Source organism: Salvelinus namaycush, chromosome 34, assembly GCF_016432855.1.
Source record: "Salvelinus namaycush isolate Seneca chromosome 34, SaNama_1.0, whole genome shotgun sequence".
Taxonomy (NCBI): Eukaryota; Metazoa; Chordata; class Actinopteri; order Salmoniformes; family Salmonidae; genus Salvelinus; species Salvelinus namaycush.
In genome coordinates, this window is record NC_052340.1 from 16,370,303 (window position 1) to 16,394,931 (window position 24,629).

The window sequence follows — 24,629 nt, forward strand, 5'->3', positions numbered from 1 at the left end:
ATGTTTAAGCCTTAAGACATGGATTGTGTGTGTGTGTGTGTGTGTGTGTGTGTGTGTGTGTGTGTGTGTGTGTGTGTGTCATTTAGAGGGTGAATGGGCAAAACAAAAGATTTAAGTGCCTTTGAACTGGGTTTTTCATGCTCAGCAGTTTCCCATGTGTATCAATGGCCCACCACTCAAAGGACATCCAGCCAACTAGACACAACTGTGGGAAGCATTGGAGTCAACATGTGCCAGAATCCCTGTGGAACGCTTTCAACACATTGTAGAGTCCATGCCCTGATGAAATGTCTGAGGGCAGAAGGGGGTGCAACGCAATATTAGGAAAGTGTTCCTAATGTCTTGTACACAGGCTATATTGATTTGAGTACTGTGACACAGCTTCAAAATAATATACTTGCTGGGCTGGCAAACTTATTGATGTTAAGAAAAACAGCACACATGAGGTTGCATCCCAGGGCTTTGGTAATTCCCTCATTCCTAAAAAGGAACTTCCCCAAAGTTATTTGTGATGTCAGGAAGAGCATTATGCAATTATTTCATAAAAATTAGATGGTATTTTTTGCAATCGAAACTGAAAACTAGTCTCATTTCCTCTGACAATATATAGAGATTGTAGTGTAATCATCCCCATTAGAAGCAGAACACTCAACATGAAGCTCTTACTGAGCCTCCTTGGTGAGTTCCTTTCAGTCTACTTTAAGAGATTACAGACAATTATTTCTGTGTATAGATGATCATTGATTGATTGATTGACAGAATGATCACTGGATTTTTTGGGGGTTATTTTAATGATTAATGGTTATTTATTGTTTCAGTTGTTTCAACGCTACCTAAATGGGCTGTACCACAAGGTATGTATTAAGTACACTACTCTCTGGCTGCATTTACACTTTTTGACCAATTATTGGCAAAAGATCTGATCTGATTGGTGAAAAATACTAAATAGTGGCAAAAGACCCGAATTGGGCTGCCTGTGTAAACGAAGCCTCTGAGATTCAAATCCTTCTCTTCAAACCAGTTTTGTCTTGTATAATGGAAACATATGAAATACAGTATGTATTTCCCGAGTGGCGCAACGGTCTAAGGCACTGCATCTCAGTGCTAGAGGCATCACTACAGACCCTGGTTTGATTCCAGGCTGTATCGCATCCGGCCATGATTGGGAGTCCCATAAGGCGGCACACAATTGGTTTGGCTGGGGTAGGCCGTCATTGTAAATAAGAATTTGTTCTTAACTGACTAGCCTAGTTAAATAAAGGTTAAATAAAAATACATGTAAATTGTCTATTTTCATGAGTTACGTAATAGTTATACACTACTGAACATTAGCTGTCTTTTGTAATGTTAGGTGACCATGTAAATAAGACTTAAGTTACCATTTATGCTCAGAAATTATGCTTAAGTCTCTCTAGTAGGCTGCGTTTACACAGGCAGCCCAATTCTGATATTTCTTTTCACTAATTGGTCTTTTGAGCAATCGGATCAGCTCTGAAACAGATCTGATGTGAAAAGATCTTATGTGATTGGTCAAAAGACCAATTAGTGGAAAGAAATTTCAGAATGGGCTGCCTGTGTAAACGCAGCCATAGTAATCTATTCAAAACGTCAGAAAGACTTACCTGTCAACATTTCTTCAAGTTCTCCCCACGAGTGCTCCGCTGACAGCCTTGGCTGAGCTAGTTAATGGGGGACCCTGGATCTTCTCAGGGGAGAGAGTACGTCTGAAGTGCAGTGTTCCTGGGAATGTGTCGGCCGAGTGGAGGTACCAGTGGTTCAGGGGGAGAGAGCAGCTCCAGGAGTCTGAGTACTTTGTCCTGTGGAAGGCCAGGCCACAGCAGAGTGGGAAGTACTACTGCCAGGGCCTGAGAACCACATGGATAAGCACACAACACACCCTCCACAGCCTGCCCATAGAAATAGAGGTGGACGGTAAGAGAACCCATATGAATATTGAGCCATGATGACATCTATACTGAACAAAAATATAAATGCAACATGCAACAATTTCAACAATTTTACTGAGTTACATATAAGAAAATCTGTCAATTTAAATAAATTCATTAGGCCCTAGTCTATGGATTTCACACAACTGAAAGGGGGTGGAGCCATGGGTGGGCCTGGGAGGGCATAGGCCCACCCACTTGGGAGCCAGGCCCACCCAGTGGGGAGCCAGGCACAGGCCCAGCCAATCAGAATGAGTTTTTCCACACAAAAGGTCTTTATTATAGACAGAAATACTCCTCAGTTTCATCATCTGTCTGGTTGGCCACACCTGTCAGGTGGATGGATTGCCAAAGGAGAAATGCACAACATTTGAGATAAATAAGCTTTTTGTGCATATGGAACATTTCTGGAATTTTTTATTTAAGCTCGTGAAACATGGGACCAACACTTTATATGTTGCGTTTATATTTTTGTTCAGTGTAGTTTGGTTGACCTTCTGTTAGCAGTCTGTATTAGACAACTCCTTTCTTGTTGTCACACCAAACATGTGTGACAATAGCAAAATAAGCAGAAACAGACTGACAACCAGGCTAAGATACCTGTAGCACACCAGACCATAGAGGGTACCTGTCAACAGGCCAGACAGAGACTACACCATCCCGTTAATTAAAATCACTTACTACTCTTTGCCCAGGTGGGTGGGCCATCCTGCAGGCCCCGCCCCTGCCCATGCTGGTTGGAGAGACAATGACCCTGATGTGTCGTGTCCGTGGCAACCCCAGACTGACAGAGGTCATACTCTACAAGGACGGGGTGGAGCTTCAGAGACAGTCTGGACCAGTGCTATGTGTCACCAACCTTACCCTGCAAGACCACGGATCCTATTGGTGCAGAGCATCCTGGGATGGACGGAGGCAAACCAACTCTGTGATCTCAGTGGCTGCTCCGGTGTCCATCATAGGTGAGGTTGATAGACAGGTGTGGTTTGTCATTTTGAGTTTGTGTAGGATGAGGAATCAGATTTCAAATGAGATTTGCCCTCATCATTCCATTATCATCACTATCATATCATGTTTAATGGCAATTGAATACCAGTAGGTATGTGAGAAATATTTTTCAGTATTAATACTCTGTATTCTCCCCTGCAGAGGTTCTGACAGAACCCATGTTGGAGATTGTGCCCAATGACCCTCTGATCCATAAAGACCGTATGCTCCTGGTGTGTCACGTTCAACTGAACGCCCGTGAGCCCGTTTCACACATCCACTACTACTTCTACCAGGACGGGCTGAGTCTGGGGCCTGCCTCTTCCCAGGACAGAGTCGCAGTACTGAGGGACTCAGGCCGGTACTGGTGCAAAGCCAGCATTCCTACTCTGGGGCTGAAGAGGCTCAGCGAGCCCGTACCTTATGGGCGAGTGACAGGTGAACACTCAGAACAAATGAGAAACCAGAAAAAAATTGTGGTGATGCAGTCTCTCTTTAGGATGATTCATAATGCTGACCAGTGGCGTCAGTTCAGCTAAACTTAGGGTATGGCAGGGAGGGGGTGGACAGCTTCTCTCTGAGCAACTTCTCTCTGGCCTCATGGTCCTGAAGCCAGCCAACCAACACGCTAAACAGCTGTTGCATTTTAATTGGGTTTGGAAAAAATGTTAAACTAGGCTACAAAAGAATTGACTAAAATCAAGTCAATTCTTTTGTAGCCTAGTTTAACATTTTTGGTCTTGAGCTAGGGTATGGCGCCAAAGGAGATGGCTGCCGTTTTACGATTATGCTATTGTGCTATTGTGTATGTTTTTTATGCGTTATTTGTAACTTATTTTGTACAATGTTTCTGCCACCGTGTCTTATGACCGAAATGAGCTTCTAGATATCAGGACAGCGATTACTCACACAGTACTGGAGGAATACTTTTTCTACAACGAGTCGGACAGGAAGGTTTTACTTCAGGCGCCTGACAAGGCCCTCATTCCCGTCATTCGCAGGAGAAAGAGACGGAGGTATCGAGGGCGAAGGTCCGGGTGCCTTGTAAGGATCAGTTGCCGAGAGGGTAATCTACCTTTACCATCGATCCTATTAACCAACGTACAATCAATCGAAAATAAAATAGACGAATTACGATCACGTATATCCTACCAACGGAACATTAAAAACTGTAATATCTTATATTTCACCGTGTCGTGGCTGAATGACGACATGAATAACATACAGCTGGTGGGTTTTAAGCTTTTTCGGCAGGATAGAACAGCGGCATCTGGTAAGACAAGGGGTGGAGGTCTATATATATTTGTTAACAACAGCTGGTGCACGAAATCTAAGGAAGTCTCAAGGTTTTGCTCGCCTGAGTTAGAGTATCTCATGATAAGCTGAAGACCACACTATTTACCAAAAGAGTTTTCATCTGTATTTTTCATAGCTGTCTACATACCACCACAAACCAATGCTGGCGCTAAGACCGCACTCAATGAGCTGAATATGGCCAAAAGCAAGCAAGAAATTGCTCATCCAGAGGCAACGCTCCTAGTGGCCGGGGACTTTAATGCACGGAAACTCAAATCCGTTTTACCTCATTTCTACCAGCATGTTAAATGTGCAACCAGAGGGAAAAAAACTCTAGACCACCTTTATTCCATACACAGAGACTCGTACAAAGCTCTCCCTCGCCCTCCATTTGACCATAATTCTGTCCTTCTGATTCCTGCTTACAAGCAAAAACTTAAGAAGGAAGCACCAGTGACTCGGTCAATAAGAAAGTGGTCAGATGAAGCAGATGCTAAGCTTCAGGAATGTTTTGCTAACACATACTGGAATATGTTTCGGGATTCTTCCGATTGGCATAGAGGAGTACACAACATCAGATAGTGGCTTTATCAATAGGTGCATCGAGGACGTCATCCCCACAGTAACTGTACGTACATACACCAACCAGAAGCCATGGATTACAGGCAACATCTGCACTGAAATAAAGGGTAGAGCTGCCGCTTTCAAGGTGCGTGACTCTAACCCGGAAGCTTATAAGAAATTCCGCTATGCCCTCCAACGAACCATCAAACAGGTAAAGCAGGAATGCTCTTCTTTGTGATCCGAACACCTCAAACTTAGATTTGTCCATCCATAACACTTTTTTTCAATCTTCCTCTGTCCAGTGTCTGTGTTCTTTTGCCCATCTTAATATTTTATTTTTATTGGCCAGTTTGAGATATGGCTTTTTCTTTGCAACTCTGCCTAGAAGGCCAGCATCCTTGAGTTGCCTCTTCACTGTTGACGTTGAGACCGGTGTTTTGCGGGTACTATTTAATGAAGCTGCCAGTTGAGGACTTGTGAGGTGTCTATTTCTCAAACTAGACACTCTAATGTACTTGTCCTCTTGCTCAGTTGTGCACTGGGGCCTCCCACTCCTCTTTTTATTCTGGTTAGAGCCAGTTTGCGCTGTTCTGTGAAGGGAGTAGTACACAGCGTTGTACAAGATCTTCAATTTCTTGCATGTAATAGCCTTGATTTCTCAGAACAAGAATAGACTGATGAGTTGCAGAAGGAAGTTATTTGTTTCTGGCCATTTTGAGCCTTTAATCGAACCCACAAATGCTGATGCTCCAAATACTCAACTTGTCTAAAGAAGGCCAGTTTTATTGCTTCTTTAATCAGTACAACAGTTTTCAGCTATGCTAACATAATTGTGCTAACACAGCGTGCCATTGGAACACAGGAGTGATAGTTAGTGATAATGGGCCTCTACGCCTATGTAGATATTCCATGAAAAATCTTAAGTTTCCAGCTACAATAGCCATTTACAACATTAACAATGTCTACACTGTATTTCTGATCAATTTGATGTTATTTTAATGGACAAAAATGTGCTTTTCTTTAAAAAACAAGGACATTTCTAAGTGACCCCAAACTTTTGAACAGTAGTGTACATGTAGGTAGAGTTAAAGTGACTGTGGATAGGTAATAAACAGAGAGTAGCAGCAGCGTAAAAGAGGGGTCTGGGTAGCCCTTTGATTAGCTGTTCAGTAGTCTTATGGCTTGGGGTAGAGGCTGTTAAGAAGCCTTTTGGACCGAGACTTGGTGCTCCGCTACCGCTTGCTGTGCGGTAGCAGAGAAAACAGTCTATGACTAGGGTGGCTGGAGTCTTTGACAATTTTTAGGGCCTTACTCTGACACCCCCTGGTATAGAGGTCCTGGATGGCAGGAAGCTTGGCCCCAGTGATGTACTGGACTGTATGCACTACCCTCTGTAGTGCCTTGTCGGTCGGAGGCAGAGCAGTTGTCATACCAGGCAGTGATGCAACCAGTCAGGACCTGTATAACCTTTTGAGGATCAGAGTACACATGCCAAATCTTTTCAGTCTCCTGAGTTTGGTAGTTTGTTGGTGATGTGAACACCAAGGAACTTGAAGCTCTTCAACCTGCTCCACTGCAGCCACGCCGATAAGAATGGGAGCGTGCTCGGTCCTCCTTTTCCTGTAGTCCAGAATCATCTCCTTTGTCTTGATCACATTGAGGGAGAGGTTCTTGTCCTGGCACCACAAGGCCAGGTCTCTGACCTCCTCCCTATAGGCTGTCTCATCGTTGTTGGTGATCAGGCCTACCGCTGTTGTGTCATCGGAAAACTTAATGATCATGTTGGAGTCGTGCCTGGCCATGCAGTCATGAGTGAACAGGGAGTACAGGAGGGGACTGAGCACGCACCCCTGAGGGGCCCCCATGTTAAGGATCAGCATGGCGGATGTGTTGTTACCTACCCTTACCACCAGGGGCAGCCCGTCAGGAAGTCCAGGATCCAGTTGCAGAGGTAGGTGTTTAGTCCCAGGTTCCTTAGCTTAGTGATGAGCTTTGAGGGCACTATGGTGTTGAACGCTGAGCTGTAGTCAATGACTAGCATTCTCACATAGGTGTTCCTTTTGTCCAGGTGGGAAATGGCAGTGTTGAGTGCAAAAGATTTCATCATCTGTGGATCTGTTGGGGCGGTATGCAAATTGGAGTGGGTCTAGGGTTTCTGGGCTGCGATAATGGTGTTGATGTGAGCCATGACCAGACTTTCAAAGCACTTCGTGGCTACAGACATGAGTGCTACGGGTCGGTAGTAATTTAGGCAGGTTACCTTAGTGTTCTTGGGCACAGGGACTATGGTGGTCTGCTTGAAATATGTTGGTATTACAGACTCAGTCAGGGACAGGTTGAAAATGTCAGTGAAGACACTTGCCAGTTGGTCAGCGCATGCTCGGAGTACACATCCTGGTAATCCATCTGGCCCTGCGGCCTTGTGAATGTTGACCTGTTTAAAGGTCTTACTCACATCGGCTACGGAGAGCGTGATCACACAGTCGTCCGGAACAGCTGATGCATGCTTCAATATTGCTTGCCTCGAAGCAAGCAGGATATTTGTACAGGGTAAAAGGGATCTTGAAGAAGGAAGGCTATCACTCCATTTTGCAATGCCATGCCATACCCTGTGGACAGCTCTTATTAATTGGAGCGAATTTCCTCCTACAACAGGACAATGACCCAAAGCACAGGTCCAAACTGCTGTATGCAAGAACTATTTTGGGAATAAGCAGTTAGCTGGTATTCTGTCTATAATGGAGTGGCCAGCACAATCACCTGATCTCAACCTTATTGAGTTGTTGTGGAAGCAGCTTGACCGTATGTTACGTAAGAAGTGCCCATCAAGCCAATCCAACTTGTGGGAGGTGCTTCAGGAAGCATGGGGTGAAATCTCTTCAGATTACCTAAAAAAATTGACGACTAGAATGCCAAAGGCCTGCAAGGCTGTAATTGCTGCAAATGGAGGATTCTTTGACGAAAGCATAGTTTGAAGGACACTATTATTGTAACGGCAGCCTTCCCTCTCTTCACTATAAGAGAGGGTGAAACAGGGATCGGACCAACACGCAGCGTAGCCAGTGCTCAACATGTTTAATTAAACAGAAAACAGTGAACACTTACAACGAACAAAATAACAAAATGTGGCAAACCGAAACAGTCCTATCTGGTGCAGAATACAAACACAGAGACAGGAAACAACCACCCACAATCCCCAACACAAAACAAGCCACCTATATATGATTCTCAATCAGGGACAGTACCCCCCTCCTGAGGTGCGGACTCCGAACGCACCCCTAAAACTCAAGAGGAGGGCCTGGGTGGGCATCTGTCCGCGGTGGCGGCTCCGGCGCAGGACGAGGACACCACTCCACCACTGTCTTTGTCCCCCTCCTTAGCGTCCTTTGAGTGGCGACCCTCGCCCACGACCTCGGCCTAAGAATCCTCCCCAAGGCCCCCACATGATTTAGGAGGTAGCTCAGGACAGAGAGGTAGCTCAGGACAGAGAGGTAGCTCAGGACAGAGAGGTAGCTCAAGACAGAGGGGCAACTCCGGACAGAGAGGCAGCTCTGGACTAATGGCAACTCCGGACAGAGAGGCAGCTCCGGACTGAATGGCAGCTCCGGACTGAGTGGCAGCTCCGGACTGAGTGGCAGCTCCGGACTGAGTGGCAGCTCCGGACTGAGTGGCAGCTCCGGACTGAGTGGCAGCTCATGACTGTAGGGCCGCTCATGACTGTAGGGCAGCTCATGACTGTAGGGCAGCTCATGACTGTAGGGCAGCTCATGACTGTAGGGCAGCTCATGACTCTAGGGCAGCTCATGACTGGAGGGCAGCTCATGACTGTAGGGCAGCTCATGACTGTAGGGCAGCTCATGACTGTAGGGCAGCTCATGACTGTAGGGCAGCTCATGACTGGAAGGCGGCTCATGACTGGAGGGCGGCTCATGACTGGAGGGCGGCTCATGACTGGAGGGCGGCTCTGGCAGCTCCTGACTGGCTGGCGGCTCTGGCGGCTCCTGACTGACGGACGGCTCTAGCGGCTCCTGACTGGCGGACGGCTCTAATGGCTCGGGACAGACGGGCGGCTCTGAAGGCTCGTGGCAGATGGATGGCTCAGATGGCGCTGGGCAGACGGATGGCTCAGATGGCGCTGGGCAGACGGATGGCTCAGATGGCGCTGGGCAGACGGATGGCTCAGATGGCGCTGGGCAGACGGATGGCTCAGATGGCGCTGGGCAGACGGATGGCTCAGATGGCGCTGGGCAGGCAGGCAGCTCAGACGGCGCTGGGCAGACGAGCAGTGCAGGCAGCTCAGACGGCGCTGGGCAGACGAGCAATGCAGGCGGCGTTAGGCAGACGGCCGACTCTGACCTGCTGAGGCGCACAGTAGGCCTGGTGCGTGGTGCCGGAACTGGTGGTACCGGACTGGAGACACGCACCTCAAGGCTAGTGCGGGGAACAGGAACAGGGCACACTGGACTCTCGAGGCGCACTATAGGCCTGGTGCGTGGTACCGGAACTGGAGGTACTGGGCTGGAGACACGCACCATAGGGAGAGTGCGTGGAGGAGGAACAGGCCTCTGGAGACGCACTGGAAGCCTGGTGCGTGGTGCTGGAACTGGAGGTACTGGGCTGGGGCGGGAAGGTGGCGCCGGATATACCGGACCGTGCAGGCGTACTGGCTCCCTTGAGCACCGAGCCTGCCCAACCTTACCTGGTTGAATGCTCCCCGTAGCCCGTCCAGTGCGGGGAGGTGGAATAACCCGCACTGGGCTGTGTTGGCGAACCGGGGACACCATGCGTAAGGTTGGTGCCATGTACACCGGCCCGAGAAGACGTACTGGAGACCAGATATGTAGAGCCGGCTTCATGGCACTTGGCTCAATGCTCAAGGTGGAATAACCCGCACCGGGCTATGCACACGTACAGGAGACACCGTGCGCTCTTCCGCATAACACGGTGTCTGCCCGTACTCCCGCTCTCCACGGTAAGCATGGGAAGTGGGCGCAGGTCTCCTACCTGACTTCGCCACACTATCCTTTAGTCCCCCCCCAAGAAATTTTTGGGGTTTCTTCACGGGCTTCTTACCGCGTCGTCGTGCTAACCTCATTCGCCGGTATCCCTCTGCACATTGCTCCATCGAATCCCAGGCGGGCTCCGGCACTCTCCCTGGGTCAACCGACCACCTGTCTATTTCCTCCCAAGTGGTGTAACCCAGATCCGGCTCCTGCTGCCGAGCTAGCTCCTCGAAACGCCGCCTCTCTGCTTTTGCTGCCTCCAGCTCTGCTTTGGGGCGGCGATACTCCTCTGGCTCTGCCCAGGGTCCTTTTCCGTCCAGCTCGTCCTCCCATGTCCATTTCTCCTGGTCCCGCTGCTGCTGCTGCTGCCGCTGCTGCCCGTTGCTACGCTGCTTGGTCCGAGTTTGGTGGGTGGTTCTGTAACGGCAGCCTTCCCTCTCTTCACTATAAGAGAGGGTGAAACAGGGATCGGACCAACACGCAGCGTAGCCAGTGCTCAACATGTTTAATTAAACAAAAAACAGTGAACACTTACAACGAACAAAATAACAAAATGTGGCAAACCGAAACAGTCCTATCTGGTGCAGAATACAAACACAGAGACAGGAAACAACCACCCACAATCCCCAACACAAAACAAGCCACCTATATATGATTCTCAATCAGGGACAACGATTGACAGCTGTCTCTGATTGAGAACCATATTAGGCTGAACACAGAAACAGACGAACTAGACACACAACATAGAATTCCCACCCAGCTCACGTCCTGACCAACACTAAACAAGCAAAACACATAAGAACTCTGGTCAGGACGTTACAATTATTTCAAATAAAAATCATTGTTTATTACCTTCTCATCGTCTTGACTATATTTCCTATTAATTTTGCAACTCATTTAATGTATGTTTTTATGGAAAACAAGGACATTTCTAAGTGACCCCAAACCTTTGAATGGTAGTGTACATATTACCTCAATTACCTCGACTAACCTTTGACCCAACACATTGACTCTGTACAGGTACCCCCTGTATATAGCCTTGCTATTGTTATTTTACTGCTGCTGTTTAATTATTTGTTACTTTTATTTTCTATTATTTACATAACACTTTTTTTTCTTAAAACTTCTTAAAGCATTGTTGGTTAAAGGCTTGTAAGAAAGCATTTCACTGTAAGGTCTACATGTGTTGTATTCGGCTCATGTGACAAAATACAATTTTATTTCCCATACTCTGACATACCCAACTGACGCCCCTGATGCCGACTCTGTGTTAACAGGGATACATCAGGGACCAGTTGTCTCACTCCAGCCCAGAGCACCATCTCATCCAGATCCTATGAAAGGACCTCCCCAGACCACCACCTCTATCCAGCCTTCTGAGCCCCCTACCTTCTCCGATGTATCCGGTGATTCTCCAAACACACTGGCCCCTGGTGTTGGTTCAGATGACGGAACAGTGGTGTGGAAGGACTTCTAAATTCCTTAATAATTGTTAATTAATATGTTATTTGTCTTTTAGGTTGTGAATGAAACAATGAATTGTATTTGAACTGTCGATTTTAAGTTAAATGCAAATAAATCCAGTCAAAGTCAAACATTTACATATTGATTTTATTTCAAAAGTGTACAAAAGCTAATTTTCAAAAAGCTGATAATACAGCGATACAATGTACTGATTTCTTAACCTAACCTGGGAAACATTATGTGATTAGTATTCCTCAAGTAATAAACATGAACTACTCCAGTGCTATCAGTCTTACTTGCATTAGTTTTCATTCTACCAGATTGACAGTCTTGTAAAGATGTCTATATGTTGATGGGTCTATAGAGGGAGTATGAAGAGAGATGGGGTGAGTGCTGCCATCTCATATAGAGGTGTTTTACAGTCCCTGGTACTGTGGTGGTATAGTGGGCTCCATTGTCATAACGTGTCTGTGTAGAGCAGGAGTACAGGGGGGCTGGTTTGTGGGGTACAGTATGGGTGGTATGGAGGAGTGCCAGTAGAGATTGTTTAGGTACTGTGGGGTACAGTAGAGTTACAGTGTAGATTGTATTAGATATCAGATCGTTTGTCAGGGCTTGTCAGCGTAGAGCAGAAATCCAGAGAAGGTGCTGTCGTCCTCACTACTGGCGTAGACACCATTCCAGTCCCTCAGTGTCTCCAGCCATACCTGGTCCCCCACCACCAGCTGCAACAGCACCAGGCTGGACGCCTGGTCGATGTCCTGGCCATACAGAGAGTCGCGCGTCCGCACCTTCCTCACCCCATTGACTACCAGGGCGGCACGCAGGGGCTTGTTCCGCACGGTTATGTGGTAGGAGAACACGTAGACCCCCCCGTAGGCACAGGTGAAGCTGTTGGAGGAGGAGTTGTAGTGGTTCTCTCCGTTGTAGAAGACCTTGTCGAAGCGGACGGGGAAGCCCGATGGAGGGAAGGACTTGCTGGGAGAGAGGCCCACACTGAAAGCTGAGCGTTTCTGAATCACCCCGTTACCCTTCGCCCCTCTGATCCCCCGAGGGCCCCTGTCCCCTCTCATCCCAGGGGGGCCTCTGTCACCCTTTGGCCCAAACATCCCCCTCCCTCCCTGGGGTCCAGGCAGCCCTCGCACCCCTGGCTCACCTTGAGCCCCTGGGGGTCCTAGATCCCCCTGGTCGCCCGCCACACCAGGGGAGCCCTGCATGCCATCCACCCCAGGAAGGCCCACCTGTCCCTGAATACCTGGAGGCCCAGGGTCCCCTCTATCGCCCTTCAGTCCTCTCTCCCCAAATGTCCCACACTCTCCTTTGTCCCCCTTGTCCCCCTTCTGGTCTTGTACTCCAGCCAGCCCTGGGGGTCCTGTTGGGCCTTCCATTCCAGGTTCCCCTCTCTCACCCTTAGTCCCATTTTGGCTTTCACCCTTCTCCCCCTGGTCACCTTTGACACCAGGGGGCCCGATGTCACCTTTTTCACCTTTGAAGCCAAATCCACCTGCAGGGCGCAGAGCACAGTGTAAGTGGACCATTTCAGCATCTAGGCCCAGACAGAATCTATGAGGAAGATATGAATTGATTCTATGTTGATTTAATAATCAGTATATGGAGGCTTGAACAGGTACAGGTAGCCTTGTTTCATGATTTTCTATGTTGTACCGATCACATGCCTACTATATGTGTTAAAAGGAATGGCTTGTTACCTCTCTCTCCTGGTTTCCCTGGGTTACCCAGAGTTCCTGCCATTCCACGGTATCCTAGGTCACCTTTAACTCCTGGAAAAGGGAGATAGAAAACAAACCATTTTGAATAATCAATAAATCTACTGTTTGCTCACACGGCCAATAAAGTGTACATATTTCTAATTTAAAAAAAATGGTGTTGTGTTCACCTCTGTCTCCTTTTGTCCCCATAGTTCCATTTGAACCAGCCAGTCCAGAAAAGCCTCTGGGTCCTCGCTCCCCCTCTTCTCCAGGTGAACCTGTGAGAAAATTGTTTCAACAAGACATCAAAATCCATGGATCACCACTACAGCATACTGGTATTGTTAAATGTCCCTATGTTGTCATAGTGATTTCAATACCTGGTAGTCCTCTGTCCCCTTTTGGCCCTCGAGGGCCCCTCTCTGGTGGACAGCACTCACAAAAATTGAAGTAGCACTCGTTATAATCCATTGTGTAATTATCATGCCCAACACCAGGGGGCCCTGTGGTTTCAGTATAGTAATCCTGGTAGGCATCGCTGGGGTAGGTTGTGGTCTCTGTGGTAGCCAGAGGGTAGGGGTCCATGTGATCTGATTTCTCCACTGATTTCAGTGTCTTAGGGATGATGGTGGTTAGGGGCTGCATGGTAATCTGGGGCTGCTCGCGGTAAGGCATGGGCTTCTTGGTGTATTGGTACTTTGGCCGCTGAGTGGTCTTCGTCGATACACTGGTCACTGTGAGTGACATCACTGCCAAGAGTGCCGAGTGATAGGGGAGCATCCTGATGTTAGAGAAGGATCTAACGAGGGAGAAATTGAGAAATTGTCACTTCTTCTACACTGATGTAGCGTCACTGTATGTAAAAATACTACTTACAGCCTCTGCCAAGAGGTCTGGAGCTTTATGGCACAGGATATACTGAGCTTACCCTGCCACTGCATGGTTTTTGGTTCAAACCCAGCTGTGGTTGTTCTTCCTAAATCGCTATACTGCTCTGCATATGGGGATATTACAATCGAGACTAAAATAGGATTGAGGGGAAACTTTGCTCCAATGACTTTAGTGAGGATCTCAGTAGCAGATTACTCAACCAAAGCCTTTTTCATGAGATGCTCACCTGTTCTGACCTGTAAAAAATGTACTTCAGAACTGATTATATTAGGTGTACATCCCACATTAATATTTACAGTAGCTCAAAATAAACGTTATTTCGACTCAGGGCAGTGGAAAATTTGAGACCTCATAACAATCCTCCAAAAAAACATCTATTAAACATCTTATCATTTATCAACTCTTCAGATAAATTCAGTTTGACACCTTCTCTTTTGCTCTCTTTTCCATCCATCTCTCTGTTCCTTCCTCTGTTTCTTTCTGTTGCAGACTGTTCTACTTTACAGTGGCAAGAAAAAGTATGTGAACCCTTTGGAAATACCTGGATTTCTGGTCTGGTCAGAAAATGTATCTGATCTTCATCTAGGTCACAACAATAGACAAACACAGTCTATTAAACTAATAACACACAAACAATATGTTTACATTTATTGGACACACCGTGTAAACATTCACAGTGCAGGGTGGGAAAAGTATGTGAACCCTTGATTTAATAACTGGTTGACCCTCCTTTGGCAGCAATAACCTCAACCAGACGTGTTCTGTAGTTGCGGATCAGACCTGCACAACGGTCAGGAGGAATTTTGGACAATTCCTCTTTACAAAACTGTTTCAGTTCAGCAATATTCTTGGGATGTCTGGTGTGATGTCTGAGGTCATGTCACAGCATCTCAATTGGGTTGAGTTCAGGACTCTGACTGGGCCACTCCAGAAGGCATATTTTCTTCTGTTGAAGCCATTCTGTTGATTTACTTCTGTGTTTTGGGTTGTCCTGTTGCGTCACCCAACTTCTGTTGAGCTTCAATTGGCGGACAGATAGCCTAACATTCTCCTGAAAAATCTCTTGATCGACAGAAAAATGAATTCCCAAGTCAATGATAGCAAGCTGTCCAGGCCCTGAGGCAGCAATGCAGCCCCAAACCATGATGCTCCCTCCACCATACTTTACAGTTGGGATGAGGTTTTGATGTTGCTGTGCCTTTTTTCCTCCACACATAGTGATGTGTGTTCCTTCCAAACAACTCAACTTTAGTTTAATCTGTTCATAGAATATTTTGCCAGTAGCGCTGTGGAACATCCAGGTGCACTTTTGCAAACTTCAGACGTGCAGCAATGTTTTCTATGGACAGCAGTGGCTTCTTCCGTGGTGTCCTCCCATGAACACCATTCTTGTTTAGTGTTTTACATATCGTAGACTCGTCAACAGAGATGTTAGTATGTTCCAGAGATTTCTGTAAGTCTTTAGCTGACACTCTAGGATTCTTCTTAACCTCATTGAGCATTCTGCACTGTGCTATTGCAGTCATCTTTGCCGGACGGCCACTCCTAGGGAGAATAGCAATAGTGCTGAACTTTCCCCATTTATAGGCAAATTGTCTTACCGTGTACTAATGAACATCAAGGCTTTTAGAGATACTTTTGCTTTATGCAAGTCAACAATTCTTAATCTTAGGTCTTCTGAGATCTCTTTTTTGTTTGAGGCATGGTTCACACACTTTTTCCAACCGACACTGTGAATGTTTAAATTATGTATTCAATATAAACAATAAAAATACAATCATTTGTGTGTTATTAGTTTAAGCACACTATGTTTGTCTATTGTTGTGAATTAGATGAAGATCAGATAAAATTTGATGACCAATTTATGCAGAAATCCAGGTAATTCCGAACGGTTCACCTACTTTGTCTTGCCACTGTATATGAACCACTCAATATTTCACTGTCACAACACAGCCAGACATACCTTCATCACAAAGATGTTGATTGAGAACTTACAGGCACTCAACCTATCACCTCACAATGGTTTGTCAAACAAAAAGGCCAAACAAAACAGAAACCGCTTATGGAACAGAGCTCAGTATGAAGCAATAAATCCAAATGGACACTTACCTAATTATGACGGGCCCGTCTAATCATTGATTCCCTGTCTAACAGTACAATGGAGACTGCAGCAGCAGCAACACTGGACCTCTTGATATCTCTTTAAGGCTTTGATGATGGACATCCCCACCAATGAGGAGTAGAGCTGTGAGCCCAGGGGGAGGTTTGAAACCCAACGACATGCTAATCTAGCTGAGCCTGGAGCTGGACCAAGCAGAACCACTGCACCGCACCGTGGCCCACTCTCTGTACCCGTTGTGTAAAATGTGCTTTTGTGACACTGGATACAGTGCCTGTGAGAAGCACTACACCGGTGTGGGCCGGGCGAGGGGAGAGGGGCGACGGGTCACCTGATATAAGAGGAATTCCTCCAGCAGCCACCCTGCTGCCCCACTCTTACCGGGAGACAAAAGCCAAGCTGGGAGGTTTCCAGTGGCCCCATAGTGGGGTTCATACATGTCCGTCTTACTACAGGTGGAGGGATTGCAGCGCAATACAAGAAGGTACATTTCTCCTGGCCATATTGGTCAAGTCCTTGTGAGCTTGTGGAAAGGAGTATAGATGTGATAGTGATTACAGTTGTAAATCATTAGCTACAGGTGCCCCACTCACCCGCCTACTGAGCCCAAATCCTCTCTCTATATCTACCACAGGACAAGGATCTGTATCATTACTATCTACTTGGTGAATGTCCAAGAAAAGCTTTAATCTAAAGAGCACTGATAATCTCACTGTCTCACTCAACAGTTACTAAACCTGAGCTGTCGTCAAAGGAAACTGCTTATCTCTCTAACCCTCTCTACAGGTGAAAACACAGCCACACTGCACAGTCAGTGGGACCAACTATCCACACAGCCATGGAAAGACACGGTATAATTGCCAAAGACCATGTACATACATTATGGTATAGTAAGAGAAAAGGTTTACATCTCCTCAGGATATGGGTTCGGGTTCGATTTCACACTTCTCTTGTTAGAAGAATGGTCCTCCTTTCCATAAATGATATGAAACTCAATCTCACAGTGGTAACAGAACAGCTTATGGCTGATACAAATGAAACTACTACCACCAGAGGTCATGGTTCAGTAGTTAAAGACCTCCACCTGAGGGATCTATGACCAGCCAAAAACATTTGCAGGAAGAGGGGAAATGAAAGAGGGAAATAGAGAGGGGAGATGAGGGTGAGGTGGAGGGAGAGGAATCGAGAAAGGGGGGGGGGGGGGGGGATTCCAGGTTCTTTCTGACTACACTTTGTGTGTACTTACATATTCAAGTTATTGAGTATATAAGACTGTGCTTTGACCTCCCGCAAAGACATACATTTGCATATATACAATTTTCACCTGTTTCTTATTCTTTCTTTCTCTATCTTTCTCCTTCTTGCATTCTCTTATTAGTTCTCTCCTGCCCCCTGCTCTCCCTCCGTCTCTCTCTCCCTTTGCTGTGGTCCGTCCCTGAGTTGGCCCGTTGAGGTTCCACCCCTCAGTCTCACTCCTCTATTGAGTCTACACAACAGAACTGGTCAGTTTACTAGCCTCGCCACAGGGAGCCAAGCGCCGCTCACCTGCTCACTCACTTAACACTGGCACTGCCCGTGACCCCAGGCGCTCCCACAGTACAGCACCATGGAGAAAAACATATACAGCCAAGAGTTAAGCAGCAGCAGTGGAGCAGGGACAGAGGCAGGATGACTTGCATGGGTACTTTACATTAACTAACCCTCTTCATGGAAAGAAGATCTCTAAGTGTCAGTATAGAGGATGTAGGATTGCAGGTGGGAAGGTGTGTGAGGTATAAGTGTGTGAGTGTGTGTGCATGTGTGAAAGACCAGACAGTTGTTTGCCTCCTGGGTGAACATCTCCTTTTATCCCTAGTGAGAAAGATGACAGTTGTTTGCCTCCTGGGTGAACATCTCCTTTTATCCCTAGTGAGTTGTTTGCCTCCTGGGTGAACATCTCCTTTTATCCCTAGTGAGTTGTTTGCCTCCTGGGTGAACATCTCCTTTTATCCCTAGTGAGTTGTTTGCCTCCTGGGTGAACATCTCCTTTTAGCCCTAGTGAGAAGGATGACAGTTGTTTGCCTCCTGGGTGAACATCTCCTTTTATCCCTAGTGAGAAAGATGACAGTTGTTTGCCTCCTGTGTGAACATCTCCTTTTATCCCTAGTGAGTTGTTTGCCTCCTGGGTGAACATCTCCTTTTAGCCCTAGTGAGTTGTTTGCCTCCTGGGTGAACATCTCCTTTTAGCCCTAGTGAGAAGGATGACAGTTGTTTGCCTCCTGGGTGAACATCTCCTTTTATCCCTAGTGAGAAAGATGACAGTTGAAGTAAACTATGATCAAAATGTCAGCATTAGTTTTTGATTCAGAGAACAAAATTCCCACTACCAAAACACCAGAACATTTCCCTCTCAGATTATCCCCTCGTACACTAACCTGGCCATAGACAGCTTCTTGTTCTGCAGCCCAGCCTGCCTTATCAAGTGAAATCTAGAGACCTTGGAATTAGCAACTAATGACTTTGGCACTTGAAGTCTTGGCAAAGAAATATACGCCTCTTATGTAGTGAGACCCAGCAATACCTTCATATTATCTGTCACACTTTTCTAGAGTTGTTCAATACTGAAATATAAATATCAATCTAGAACAGGTACACCCTATTTTCTTATGAGATCTTGGTTGTTGGTTTGCCATTGAGCGTTACTGAAGAAGCCAGCGTAAAAAAAGTATTTGCTTTTTTTCACTCAAGCACAGAGCCTAATTGTCTTGTGAGATGGAAGCTGAAGCATTGCAAGGGTATCAGAGACCCAGGTGGACTCCCCAGAGACACAGAGGGGTGTCTGTGTGGAGAGAGACCCCAGGAGAGTGATCCCTGAGTAGGGGGTTATGGGGGCTGAGAGATGGAGGGTGGGGAGCAAGGAGCCCAGGGCTACAGAGGGTGGGGGTAGTGGGGGGAAACAGGGTCCGGGGGTGGGTTACAGGGGAGAAAGGGGGGGGGGGGGGGGGGGGTGTCATGGTCAGGTGAGTGCAAGGGAGATGGGGGGAGGGGCAGGTAAAGGGGGACAGGTGGAACAAGGTGAAAGTGCTCTGGTAACACCCACTTGTTTCCCCCCACCTCCGTTCTCCACCTGTCCCATAGCCCCAGCTCCGACCCCGTCCCACGGTAGAGGTAGACTAGCCCAGACTGTGATCAGGTGTAGAACTCCTAATGGACTTCTCTATGACCCCGTGGAGAAAGGACAGGCTTTAAGTCCTCAATGAACTATTAGAAAAGCTTTTAAAAACCACCTCACTTTCACGCTCTCTCTCCAACACACAGGGTTTGGTGTTCTATCCATTGCTTTTAGGCCTACATCTTACTAATAAAGAATAGCCACACACGTTTTCCAGAGAATATGCCAAAACTTCATATTTTACAGAAGTAAAAAAAAACCTAGGGCCAGGATTCAAGGCAAAGCACGTAGCCTACAGAATAGTTAATTCAGGCAAACATTCTACAACTTATCAAATATCCATTACTTACATTAATAAATTGTTTTAAAAAGTTAGAAAAAAGTTAGATTTCTTTATCATCAAAACAGGCAAATGTTTAGTATAAAGGTCTAGTTCACCTAAAAAGAAATGTAGACCTATTCCACTTTAACATAGATATACTTACTTACAAGCATGTTTTAACTATTTGCAAAAAAATAGGCTATAGTGAGATTTGCCTCAATATCTACAGAAGGACGGTAAAAATGCACGTTTACCAGCATCAGGTGTTGGCCTGGTCTTGTGTCCGGACAGTCTGACGGTCAGTATTCAGTTGATGGAGGGAAGGAGAGAACAAGAAATGGAGCAGACGAGAGGAGGGCTGAAAAGAGTGGGAAAGAGAGAGTGACAGAGATTTTTCTTAACAGCACTGATGGTCAAATGATGCTTGTATGTGTCACATTAGCAGTATGTCTTTGAGAACAGATTGACAGGGGGGGGGGGGGACATTGCTTATGGTTGAGCGATCAGTTCTACCATCATCCGTAGTGGAACACAGTGATGTCAAGCCACACACTTACTAATGGTAACCCTGACCTACAAACCTGACCCGTCCCCTGGGCTCCTCTGTTTCAAAATCTGCTCCTTCTCTATCCCTCCCCCTCTCTCGCTGAAATTAACACCCTGTTCCTACTACATAGCCACTAGGTGACAGTGTCGTTTGATCAAATAAGTCACTGAGGTACACAACTTGGAACAACAGGACCCAAAGCTTGTCTGTCCTGAGCTACTCCTGTATGTTTACTCATCATAACATAGATAGGTCTGCAGTGTGAAACACTATGATTCATATTGATTTATCTGCTGTCTTTTATCTATAGGTAGAGTACAATCTCATTATGTGATGGTGCATAACAGAAAGACAAGAAGTGGAACTGGGTAGGCAGTTTTAACCCTAACCATCTTTCCACATGTATAACCATATAAATGGTGACATGCCCACTTCATCACTATCTTGTACTTGCTTGACTAAACTACTCTAATGCAGCCTCATTTGCCTGATCTGTGTGTGCTGTCGTCATGTAAAGCTATAGGCTAGGGGCCTCCCTAGTGGTGCAGTGGCCTTCAAACCCTGTGCCACTAGAGATCCTGGTTCGAGTCCAGGCTCTGTCGCAGCCGGCCATGACCGGGAGACCCATGGGGCGGCGCACAATTGGCCCAGCGTCGTCCGGGTTAGGGGAGGGTTTGGCCGGCAGGGATGTTCTTGTCCCATCGCGCTCTAGTGACTCCTGTGGCAGGCCGGGCACATGCACGCTGACACGGTCACCAGGTGTAGCGTGTTTCCTCCGACACATTGGTGTGGCTGGTTTCTGGGTTAAGCGGGCATTGCGTCAAGAGGCAGTGCGGCTTGGTTGGGCTGCGTTTCGGAGGATGCACGGCTCTCGACCTTCGCCTCTCCTGAGTCCGTACGGGAGTTGCAGCGATGAGACAAGACTGTAACTTCGGATGGGGCCACAGTGTCTCCTGACCGCTCCTGTCTCAGCCTCCAGTATTTATGCTGCAGTAGTTTATGTGTCGGGGGGCTAGGGTCAGTTGGTTATACCTGGAGTACTTCTCCTGTCTTATCCAGTGTCCTGTGTGAATTTAAGTATGCTCTCTCTAATTCTCTCGTTCTCTCTTTCTTTCTCTCTCTCTGAGAACCTGAGCCCTAGGACCATACGTCAGGACTACCGGGCATGATGACTCCTTGCTGTCCCCAGTCCGCCTGGCCTTGCTGCTATTCCAGTTTCAACTGTTCTGCCTGCGGTTATGGAACCGCCACCTGTCCCAGACCTGTTGTTTTTCAACTCTTAATGATCGGCTATGAAAAGCCAACTGAAAATTATTCATGATTATTATTTGACCATGCTTGTCACTTATGAACATTTTTGAACATCTTGGCATAGTTCTGTTATAATCTCCACCCGGCACAGCCAGAAGAGGACTGGCCACCCCTCATAGCCTGGTTCCTCTCTAGGTTTCTTCCTAGGTTTTGGCCTTTCTAGGAAGTTTTTCCTAGCCACCGTGCTTCTACACCTGCATTGCTTGCTGTTTGGGGTTTTAGGCTGGGTTTCTGTACAGCACTTCGAGATATTAGCTGATGTACGAAGGGCTATATAAAATAAACTTGATTGATTGATTGATTGTAACTACCAATTAGATACCACGAAATTGGGGAGAAAAAGGGGTAAAATATATATATATATATTTTTTAAACACCTATAGGCTACATACTGCACTTTGTACTGGAATTACTAGCCAACCCTTCTGGGGTGACTATCGGCAGTGGTGTAAAGTACTTACGTAAAAAATACTTTAAAGTACTACTTAAGTATTTTTTTATCTGTACTTTACTATTTATATTATTGCCAACTTTTACTTCACTACATTCCTCAAGAAAATAATGTACTTTTTACACCATACATTTTCCCTGATACCCGAAAGTACTTGTTACATTTTGACAGGAAACAGATTAAATTCATACACTTATCAAGAGAACATCCCTGGTCATCCCTACTGCCTCTGACTCACTAAACACAAATGCTTTGTTTGTAAATTATGTCTGAGTGTGCCCCTGGCTATCTGTTTTTTTAGTTTTTTTTTATCAAATAAAATTGTGCCATCTGGTTTGCTTAATTTAAGGAATTATACGTTTAAGTATATTTTAGCAATTCCATTTACTTTTGATACTTATGTATATTTAAAACCAGTAGACTTGAGTGAAAGTCTACTTTTAGACTTTCACTCAAGTAGTATTTTACTGGGTGACTTTCACTTTTACTTGAGTCTTTTTCTATTAAGGTATATATCTTTACTTTTACTCAAGTATGACAATTGAGTACTTCTCCCACCACTGACTATCGGTCTCACTCTCCCATGCCTCCTTTCCTCTTTAGTTTGAAACCAGTATTTTAATTTTATTTATTTAACCGTTATTTAACTAGGCAAGTCAGTTAAGAACAAAATCTTATTTACAATGACGGCCTAGCAAAAGGCAAAAGGCAAAAGGCCTCCTGTGGGGACGGGGGATAAAAATATATATATATATACACATTTATAGAAATATAGGACAAAACACACATCACGGCAAGAGAGACAACACTACATTACATAAAGAGAAACCTAAGACAAGAACATAGCAAGGCAGCAACACATGACAACACAGCATGATAGCAACACAACATGACAACCAACATGATAGCAACACAACATGGTAGCAGCACAAAACATTATTGGGTACAGACAACAGCACAAAGGGCAAGAAGGTAGAGACAACAATACATCGGTAGTGATCATGTGAGGTTGAGTTTGCTCAGGGCGTAATGGAATTCTATAACTCCATGGTCAGTCTATTCACCTAGCTCACCTGATCTCTGGAGGGGACAGCAGGGGGGCATCCAGCTGTCCACAGAAACAGGTTCTCACCTTGATCCCCTCCATCTTTGCATTGTAGAAGGGAGTTGTACACCTGTTCAACCATAGATGACCCTTTCTTCCTCTCTCCCACAAACACACAGGCATGTACACACACAGTCTTGTGACTGACCTCAATGATCTCTCCATCCAACCTGGTAAAGCCAACACACTACCCTCAAAACAAACAGTAAAAATGGCGCTAGGCTTTTTTTGCTGTCTGTGATTGTGTATATGTGTCAATCTGAGGGGACCAGAACACACCCAAAGAGATGAAACCAAACAAAGAGAACAGATAGATTCACTAATAAAAGAATGATCCATGAACATTGGAATTTACATGGCTTTGATAGTAAATCTGTATCATGCTTAGATGTGGCTTTCTTTCTCTCTGTGAGTTAATTAAATTGGCTCCCTCTGCTCCTTGTCAATCACAGTTCTGACTAAACAAAAGCTTCGCTCATTACCATGGGCATAATGTTAGTAATGCCACACCTCTACACTCGACTAAAATTTAACAAAGCAGCGTGTGTGTATGAGTGAGTGAATGGATAGGTGGAATTACAGCAGGGTTTCCCAAACCCGGTCTCCGGAACCCCAAGGTGTACATGTTTTGGTTTATGCCCTAGACGTAGATTGGGAAACGCTGAGTTACAGACTCTTGGGGTGCCCTAAAAAGCTGTGCTGTTGTGTTTTACATACGAAATGTAGGCCTTCAAACCCTGATCAATTTCATACTGACGGATCAGACACGGTGTGTGTGTGTTTCAAGTGGGAACATTTTGCAAGTCCCCACAAGGAAAAGGGCTATTTTAGGCTTAGGGGTTAGGTTTAAGGTTAGGGGGTGTGTGTGTGTGCGTGCGTGCCTGCGTGCGTGCGAGCGAGCGAGCGAGAGCGCTTGTGTGTGAGATGCTAATAATTTTCCTGTGAGAAGCAGCAACAAAGCAAGCCAAGAGAGTTGAGAGGTTCATATGTAAACAGTGTTACTTAGCATTGGACCCATTGTTGATGTGTTTACTGAGTCAGCATGAAGACAGATAGCTCTCTTTGTTTACATTTGATCATTAGATAAGGGATTTCTGATTTAATCTCATACATAAATTAAGCATAACCAAATCTGGTGGGGAGGGATGGAGAGGAGAGGGTTCCCGTGAATTGTTTCACTTAATATGCTTCATTGGAATTAAGCTGCAGCAATGAGGTGGCATATCATTTTGATCAGGTTGTTTTTTTGTTTTTCTGTTCATTTACTTGCCTAGCTCTTATCAATAGCTCTTATATCAATTTATACATTACAGTGCATGGAGAATGCTGTTATTTCCATCTGAAAAAAAGATATGCTTTTTCCACCCTGTTCATGGTTTCCTTGCACGTAAAGGGTGGTGGAATTATTAGGGAATTAAGTCCAGGTCAGACATCTGTAGACACACAAGAAAGCCCTCTACGACCTCCGATGAGACATCAAACACGCAAAAGGACAATATAGGAGGAAGGTGGAATCCTATTACACTGGCTCCGACGCTCGTCGTATGTGGCAGGGCTTGCAGACGATAACGGATTACAAAGAGAAACCCAGCCATGAGTTGCTCAGCGATGCATAATTCCCAAACGAGCTAAATTCCTTTTATCCTCACTTCTAGGAATATAACATCGGGCCTTGCATGAAAGCCCCTGTTTTTCCGGATCACTGTGTGATCTCGCTCTCTGTGGCCGATGTGAGCAAAACGTTTCAACAGGTTAACAATCAC

General features: G+C 46.0%; 2 protein-coding genes across 2 annotated transcripts; one reads left to right on the top strand and one right to left on the bottom strand.

Annotated features, from left to right (window-relative positions):
* Positions 1–647: 647 nt before the first annotated feature.
* Positions 648–11,525, top strand: LOC120028958 (Fc receptor-like A). Its single transcript, XM_038974236.1, has 6 exons — positions 648–678; positions 819–854; positions 1,642–1,932; positions 2,642–2,908; positions 3,096–3,371; positions 11,074–11,525. Exons 1-6 carry the CDS (start codon positions 654–656, stop codon positions 11,271–11,273), a joined length of 1,095 nt encoding a protein of 364 aa, XP_038830164.1. The 5' UTR covers positions 648–653; the 3' UTR covers positions 11,274–11,525.
* Positions 11,526–11,868: 343 nt separating this feature from the next.
* On the bottom strand, positions 11,869–22,908 carry LOC120029233 (inner ear-specific collagen-like). Its single transcript, XM_038974521.1, has 5 exons — positions 22,835–22,908; positions 13,350–13,768; positions 13,158–13,247; positions 12,970–13,041; positions 11,869–12,764 (listed from the first exon to the last, which is right to left on the bottom strand). The coding sequence occupies exons 1-5, from the start codon at positions 22,906–22,908 to the stop codon at positions 11,869–11,871; spliced, it is 1,551 nt and encodes a 516-aa protein (XP_038830449.1).
* Between the last annotated feature and the right edge of the window lie 1,721 nt (positions 22,909–24,629).

Coding starts and splice junctions, on each gene's coding strand:
- LOC120028958 (XM_038974236.1), top strand. CDS start 654: ATGAAGCTCTTACTGAGCCTCCTTG. Junction 1,933..2,641: donor CATAGAAATAGAGGTGGACG/GTAAGAGAACCC, acceptor CTCTTTGCCCAG/GTGGGTGGGCCATCCTGCAG. Junction 3,372..11,073: donor ACCTTATGGGCGAGTGACAG/GTGAACACTCAG, acceptor CTGTGTTAACAG/GGATACATCAGGGACCAGTT.
- LOC120029233 (XM_038974521.1), bottom strand. CDS start 22,908: ATGGAGGGGATCAAGGTGAGAACCTGTTTCTGTGGACAGCTGGATGCC. Junction 13,769..22,834: donor CTGTCCCCTCCAGAGATCAG/GTGAGCTAGGTG, acceptor CTCCCTCGTTAG/ATCCTTCTCTAACATCAGGA. Junction 13,042..13,157: donor GGGGACAAAAGGAGACAGAG/GTGAACACAACA, acceptor TCCCTTTTCCAG/GAGTTAAAGGTGACCTAGGA.